General features: G+C 31.0%; 1 protein-coding gene across 1 annotated transcript; it reads right to left on the bottom strand.

Annotated features, from left to right (window-relative positions):
* Positions 1-3493: 3493 nt before the first annotated feature.
* On the bottom strand, positions 3494-7956 carry LOC106687430 (endocuticle structural glycoprotein SgAbd-4). Its single transcript, XM_014431315.2, has 3 exons — positions 7920-7956; positions 7113-7240; positions 3494-3853 (listed from the first exon to the last, which is right to left on the bottom strand). The coding sequence occupies exons 1-3, from the start codon at positions 7947-7949 to the stop codon at positions 3559-3561; spliced, it is 453 nt and encodes a 150-aa protein (XP_014286801.1). The 5' UTR covers positions 7950-7956; the 3' UTR covers positions 3494-3558.
* Between the last annotated feature and the right edge of the window lie 200 nt (positions 7957-8156).

The raw sequence follows: 8156 nt of genomic DNA, 5'->3' as shown, positions 1-8156 counted from the left end.
GGAATCCACACACAAGACTGAAACGACAAGAAACTGCTCGTAGATTCCGATTGCTACAACACTTACTTGACAAACGCTCTAAACTTCCCATTCACCACAAAACATTAGTATACACTAAGATAATCAGACCAATTCGGACATATGGAATTGAGCTCTGGGGCTCCACCAAACCATCAAATTCTTCCCGCATCCAATCCTTACAATCCAAAATCCTACGTAAAATCCATGATGCTTCTTATTGAGTTACAAATAAACTCATTCACAAAGACCTTAACATCCCATTCATTGCAGATTTGGCCCAAAAAAGATATGCGTCTTTTCATTCCAAACTCCTCTACCATCCTAACCGATTAATTCTTAATCTTTCATCCTTAACGATCCCTGATAATCCTCCGAGGTGTCTGAAAAGAAGATGGCTACTGGACCTTCTAATTTAAATTAATGTTTGAATTACCACCAATGGATGGTTCCTTCCCAAGATTTTCAAGTGTATATGAAACATACAACATATTTACTTATTGTATTATTTTGTACAGTGTAAATTACATTAAATAAATAAAAAAAAACTACTATAAGTACATGTAAGTTTCTGGAAACAAAAAACCAAAACGTTGTATTTCAATTTTGAAACGGGTTTTTTCTGTGTAGAACATCACTTCGAAAAAATGTTATGGGGTTGTTTTCCTCGTCACGGTTTACTTTCAGTTAGTTTCTAAAAGTGTTCAGACGGGAAAATTTTATAAAACATCTAGGCAGTCCTAGTCGTAATATGCAACTTAACGTAAAAACGTAATATTTCTACGAACGCCTTACTAGACCATTAGTACAATAGATTTACGGTACTGAAACAAGAGTCGGGTCGATAACGTAGCGTAAATAAAAAATGATACGAACCCAGGCTTTCTAAAAGGGCTAGTACAGTTTTGCAGTAAAAATAAGTAAATATTTTTTTCTGGAACGAATGTTTCCTTGAAAATATTTCTAAAAACAAAATATCATTCTTTGTTTCTTCAAAATTTGTTTGTTAAGAGATGAAAAATTACGTAATGTTTAATAAGTGTGTTGTATTTATAATGATTTGTTCTGTTTAAATTATATTTCGTGATTCATAATTTTCTTATTTAAGTCATTTTATATTTCGTAATTACTAAATTAAAATTTAATTTTAGATACATTTATTAATAAAATCAATAATAGTAAAGGTTTAGTTATCGTTCATTATCACATGAAAACGGTAAAATTTGCTGTAGAACCGGTGCTGGCTTAATCCTGCACTTATTATTAGGGTGAATAAAAAAAGGACCGTTTTATCAAATTCAAGATTTTAAAGATCTTTAAATATTCTAATCCTATTTAATACTTATTTCTATTATTATTATTATTATTATTGGCGCGGCAGACCGTGGAGGTCCAAGGCCTCGCGCGATGTACTTAGGAAATAGATTGGCTGACGGGCCTCACAAATGCCCCAGGGGAGGCTGCGAGTAAGTATTATATAATTATATGAGATGCTTGAAAAATTCTCGGATAGGGTCGGGGACTCGAACTCGCAAGCTTTTGATTGGCACAAAGGCGCGTTAACACGCTGCTACCGTAACCCCCCTATTTAATACTTACCAATACTTAATAATCCTTTTGGACCATTCTCTAAGCTCTTATAATCCCATTCGACTTCTTCAAAAATAGCCTCAGTTTAGTAATCTGTTTCGAAGAAGAAACACGACAGTTTCCTACGAAACCTCTTAATTTTAAGGCAAGAAGATTGCCATCTATGATGAAAAGTGGATTTATTGGCAAAATCCGAATACCCGTGAGCAATGGGTAGATCGCGGTCAAATAGCATTTCTGGTTGTTGTAAGGGGGCAACTTGAAAAAAAAAAAAGTACTTTGGAATTTTAAGGGGTTATTCATCACGAATTTGTTCCTGAGGGACACTTTATGAATTCTGAAATCTACTGCTAAATATTTTCGTTCCATGGCCCATATCCTTCAAAGGAAAGAAATTGATAATTTTGCAGATGTTGAAATTATGCTCCTAGAGTTCTTTGGTATCAGCGTGGGATCGAGAAATTGGCTAATGACGGTAGATATTAATGGTCTATACTTTGAATATTGATTGTATTTTATGTCAAAGAAATAATTATACAAATATTTGGTTTAAAACGTTTATTTTTTTAAACACCCCATTCAATCTATTATTTAACTAATTAAAACGATAACAGTTGTTAAGATATTTAATTAAAATTATGTTTTGTGTGTTTGATGGGTTTATAAAAATAAAGTAGATTGTAATTACTAATAATTATGTAATTAGACGGATATCCAGAATGTTACTAATCCAGAACCAACTGTGTTGTTATATTAATGCTTGGTGAAAAAAAAATGTATTGGATTTTAAAATTAATAGTATTGCCAAATTTCTCTTTCATTTTATAGTTAGTTTCTGCTTTTAATTTTTTATCTTTCTAAATTAAGATTCCAGGATGGAATTTCAGATTTATGCTTGTTGTCAAGTTGACATTTCGCACTAATAAAAATCATTTGCTGGTCCATTTAGTTTTGAGTTACAGGGAGTTAAAGATGGAAGTGAACAAAGAGAAAATTCGATACATTTTACAGTTTTTCTTTGCGAAAATGCAAGACAGGCAGCTGAAATTGTGAATCGGGACCATGATGCTGTAACACTTAACTACGCGTAATTTTGGTTTCTCACCTCCCACTGGCCGGCCATCTAAAGATCAACGATAAAACAGTTTTAAACTTATAATTTTAGAATAATTTCTGTTAAATAGTATAATTAATAAGAAATGACATGAAAGCTATCAATAATAGTCGACTTTAAAATTAAAAGCACAAAAATGTTTAAAAGGATATCCGTAGACTGTTGTATCTCTTGAGCAATCATAGCAAGCTGAAATGAACAGCTTTAAAATCAAATAAATCTGTTAATCTTGGTATTGCTCAACAACTTCAAACTAATTTTCTAGAAATGCGTTTGTCAGTGACTTGTGCCCTCACTTATCCTCCACTGACTTTTAATGTCAGTGACGCAGATGAGAGAGAAGGCCCGGGATCTTCCGGAGTCCTTGAGATCTTGCTCTTTCCTTGACAAGTAGGGAGAAGAGCCATATTTGGAGTCTCCCAGCCTGAATGTAAAAATTGTAAATAACAATTATTGTGTTTAATATATTATTTTACTTTAAGATTATTATTTTTGTTTATTTATTTATTTTATTATTTATTTTATTTTCTCCTATTTCTTATTTTGTTATAATTTAATTTATAGGTTTGTAAAATGGTGTGAATGAGCTTAATGATCCAAATTACCATTGTCTAAACATATGACGGAATGATATATTATACAATAAAAAATAATAATAAAAACAAAAAAGAACTGGGAATAACAGGCATAAAAGTTGGTGACATAAAAAAAAACAATATCTAATTTTAAAAAAAAGAAAAGAGAGTAAAATTCAGCATGAAAACATAAGCATGAAAAATTATAAAAATTTATTTTAATTATGCTGTACAATGCGGTTTCAATTCGTTCTGCGGTTTCTATCCTTGCCTTGGAGCGCCAATAGGGAATCCTCTTTCATCGTAGTCTTGTTGTGGTTGGGATGCAATGATCTCAAGTACCCTCTGGATCTCTGGTGGGATTGGTGGCGGTGTTGGGAGATGAGCTCCTTGTGGTTGGAATCCACCATCGTCTGAGAGGTATTGGAGGCTGATGACTTGGCCATCAGGGGCAGTGTAGGTGAAGGCGCCTTGAGCAGCTTGTCCTTCATCGGGGGTACCGGGGTTCTTGAGGTAGCCTTGCTCTTGTGCTGAGATGCCGTCCCCTGTCTGATAGCTAAAGACATTTTGAGTGTGTTTTATTAGAAGTAATATGAATAATTTCTAAGACGAAATAGCTAGTTAATAAGAAATCAAACAAAACAAAACGATTTGTGTTTCATAATAATGTATTGTTAATCTAAATTTTACCACTTACATGTCTGAAGAATATGATTCTTAAATACATTTATTAAAGTCTCAAAACATAGAAATATTTGATAATAAGACTGAAATTTAATACTAAGCCTAAAATAAAATATATAGAGATCATATTTACAAAAGTGATATAAATATATATGTAGAAAAAGTATAACAGCCCAAGATTCTAATGTTACCGACATAATGATCTTACAAAATCAATGGTAAAATGATGATGCTTTTAATAAGACCAATGTATTTCTCATTCCTATTCATATATAAATGGGATAATTTATTTCTTATAATGTTTAGAATTCCGGTTCAATATTTATTGATGCTGAAAAGGTTTTTCTTATAAAAATACTGGTAGCTTAATTAACGATAAAAAGATATTGTATTTTCGTTTAAAGAACATTCGAACTTATCCTGAAAGAATATTTTTCAAGTTTACCATATTTTGGTTGAAGCAGCTAGTGAAATTAATTTTAAATATATATATAGAACGTCAATTGAAAAAATCATTATGTTTTATTCTATGAGATACATAAAATAAAAATATCTTTTTATTATACAATACACAGCCAAAATTAAAAAAAAAAAGTTTTCCAATAATAGATATACGTTTAAATATTGAATTGGATGAATAAACATCGATTTATCACTTATGAATTTTTATTAAATCTTCCTGTTTTTGAATTAAAATAATCAACAATATTAATGAACTGAAAAAAGAAGGAACAAAATGACCTGCGTTTTCGCTTCTAATTCAAGTCCTTGCGATAATTCTTTTCGGATTCTACGCTTTACCATTCATTTATTAACCACACTTTTAGCTAGTATACAAATGAATTGATACTCCATACCCTAAGTTCATAGCTCAAAAAACCCTCTTTTGCCTCAGAATTTGAAACAGCGTCCTTTTTAGAGAATTATTGTGACTGTTAATGTTCACATTGTCTGTCGAAGATTAGAATATCAGTTTTTATGACTACCATGAAAGTTTATTTCTACCTAAAAACTTTATAATTTATAACTAATGTTATGAATTTATAGAGCGTTTGAAATGTTGATTTTGCTTTTATACATTACGTTATTCGTTACGTCGGGTGTAAAACTTTGATGATTCTAATGACCTTTGTCATAAAGATTTGTCAGTAAAATTAGCTGCGGTAAATGGCTTTCACTCTCGAACTATTGGGCCTAAAGGTCGCATCTGTGTTGGTCCCACTTTACATAATGAGCCCTGAAGATATGACCACTGAAATCCTCAGACTTTTCCTCAAATGTCAGAGGTGTTGCGGTAACCGAGGTCAATGGGTCCTTGGAGTATTGTAAACCCATCTTCGTTTTATTTTGGTCGTTACAGGGTGACTAGTTCAGAATATTCTGATTTGAAAATGTAATTTTCCATTATAAGTATTTAGGGTGAACTATTAACTTCTAATTTCATTTTCACTTACTGAATATATAGAGTAAAGAAAAAGATTCCGATTGAGAAAAATTTTGTATTCGCATTTTCGACTGAAATAAGAAGTCCGTTCAGTCCGAATAATCAAGCCTTGTAAAATGGTCTGTTTTTGTGTGGACTGGCAAGCTCAAAAACGAAACGTCGCACGAAACTTCATGTTGTTTTTTCAATGTTAGCCGCTTTATAAATATTGCTCGATTTAACTACCTTAAGTCTCCTCCAGACGTTTTAAGTAAATGTTACAAAAGTTATAAAGAACCGTGGTTTTAATGGGGCGGGTCGACCGGGAAGTATTGCCTTATAACATTTTTTGTGTTATGATCTTTTGTGAGATTGTGACATGTGGTGTATTGGCCAATATATTCTCTACAAGTATCTGCTTCAGAGGTAAGATAAGTAACACTACCATGTGTTAATGTTTAATGATATTGATAATCATGAACATCCAATATTATTGGGTAAATATTACAGCCGATGGCAAGTTTGAAGAATAATATTCATAAAATTGCATATTTTGACGATTTAATATATATTTATAATTTATCAGATGATTTTGAATCAAAGCTTGTTTAAATATATATCGAGTTTAATCAAAATTATTATATATATGGGATGCAATAGCAACATTTTCCTTAAAATTGGCCAACAATGTTGGAGATTCGATTTTATACTTTTTTAAATATTTTCATAAGAATAACATTAACAATTTTAATAAAACTCATTAAATCAATTACATTGGTATTTGATATCAGATAGACCTTATCTTCATTGAAATGATCTAACAGGTTATAATTAACGAATTAAAAAAACACAAAAAAACACTCCTCTAAGGTACTTTTAATTTTGCTTATTTGAAAATATTATCAGTTCTCATTGTCAGCAATAATTAACAATGCATATAAACAAAATATTAAAGAATTTTCTAAGTTAATCAGAGCTACAGATAAGTTAGAATAGGAAAAAGCTGATTTTTCTCTCTTTCAAAATTACTCAAAATCTCTTTTGAAAGTTCAAAAACTAAACGATTCAATTAAAAATTGGATGATTTAGTTTTCACTACTAGAAACAATGTTTTTTTTTTTGTTTTGTTTTTTTTTTAAGTAAAAGGGAAATTATATAAAATCGTGATGTACTTTTGTAAGTTTGCGTAGGTAAGAATTGTATTCATTAATAGGTTACTTTCAATATAATTGAATTTATGAACAATTGAATTTTTTTTAGATATATAAAGAAGAATCTAAACTAAAAAATGCTCAAGAATAATAAAGGAAGCCAACTCAGCGATAAAACATATAACGAAAAAATAATACCCAAGATTATAAGTTTTTCGTATATAAAAACAAAATCCAAAGAATTCAATGGAAAATATGCAAATCTAACAGTTTGCTATTGTGAACCAATTAAATTTTAACGAACCAGTCTTCAGATAATTGAGCTATGGTTTTGAAAGCTTACTGGTGTTGTACGATGGGAATGTTTTGCAAACAGAACCAATGTGAATGCGTGGCCAATCTTCTATGGAAAAGACAATTAATACCATAGGTCATGGGATACGATTGTTTTAATTAAGAGAATCAAAAAGAACATTTACTCGTTTGAATTTTTTTCAATTTACATTGGATTAATTATCATCAATGGTGCTGAAACCAGCGATAGAATAAGTATATACCTGAATTGGTATGAACCGTCTGGGTTTGGTCCGTCCTGGCTCTGTGAGATGATGGGAACGGAAGTTGTGTACTGTTGCTGTGGTGCAGCCCAACCCACTCCAGTCACCATCGCTAATAGAAAGGCTTGCTAGTCGGAAACAAATTATTAAAATATGTTAGAACATTTTCAAAAACATATCTGTGCAAATGTTATTTTCTAATTGAAAATATATTCTATATTTTAAATAAATATATCGTATTTAAATAACTCATATCTGTGAAAAGATTAATATCTTGCACACAGGAAGGAAACTGGAGGCATACAATGAATTAAATTATCTTTCAAAACCAGACTGGCACATGGGATATGAGAGATCTAGATAGAGAGCTGAGAGAAAACTTAAATGCTTTAAACAAAAATGATTTCTTATTTTTTCTATTCCCATAAAATAAAAGATCAAGATTCTGTTAATTCGTGGTGTATTCTCTGCATGTACATAAGATATACTTTCATTTATATCTACCCCTTATCCAATCAGGCTTTAAGAAATAAATAATATTAATGTAGTCTAGAGTGAATCTCATGATCTCGACAACTTAATGATTTCTAATTTAGTGGAAATAATTCATTTATGTACAAACCATCGTAAATTTTATGATCAGAAAATGTTTATCGTGTTTTATTTCATACCTAAAACCATAACTGGGACCAATTAATCGAATAGGGAGGAAGATAATTTACGATTGCAATGTAATATTTCACGATTTACTAAAATTATCGTTAAAAAGTGATTAGAAGAGTTCTGGAAAAATATTTAAGTACTCACAAGGAATGTTCTCATCGTTGATTTGTGCATTGAACTGTGATGGGGGTGTTACTTCTTGTTCTTTATATAGTGGTTTCACTCCCCCACTACTCCAGCTAACCCTTACACACTACTGGCAGTAGGCGCTTCTCTCTGTTAATAAAAAATAATATTGGACAATATTACTAACTGTCTGATTCTGTAGTTTAATTAAAACCCTAAAGATGTGTAACAATTTGTGATAAAGAACGAAAAATT

This window comes from Halyomorpha halys, unplaced genomic scaffold (genome assembly GCF_000696795.3).
Source record: "Halyomorpha halys isolate HHAL.00 unplaced genomic scaffold, Hhal_1.1 Scaffold963.1, whole genome shotgun sequence".
Lineage (NCBI taxonomy): Eukaryota > Metazoa > Arthropoda > Insecta > Hemiptera > Pentatomidae > Halyomorpha > Halyomorpha halys.
Note: the sequence above shows the minus strand (reverse complement) of the source record. Positions and strands in the feature narration are given on the sequence as shown.

Coding starts and splice junctions, on each gene's coding strand:
- LOC106687430 (XM_014431315.2), bottom strand. CDS start 7,949: ATGCACAAATCAACGATGAGAACATTCCTT. Junction 7,241..7,919: donor CAACGATGAGAACATTCCTT/GTGAGTACTTAA, acceptor GTTTCCGACTAG/CAAGCCTTTCTATTAGCGAT. Junction 3,854..7,112: donor GACGGTTCATACCAATTCAG/GTATATACTTAT, acceptor AAATGTCTTTAG/CTATCAGACAGGGGACGGCA.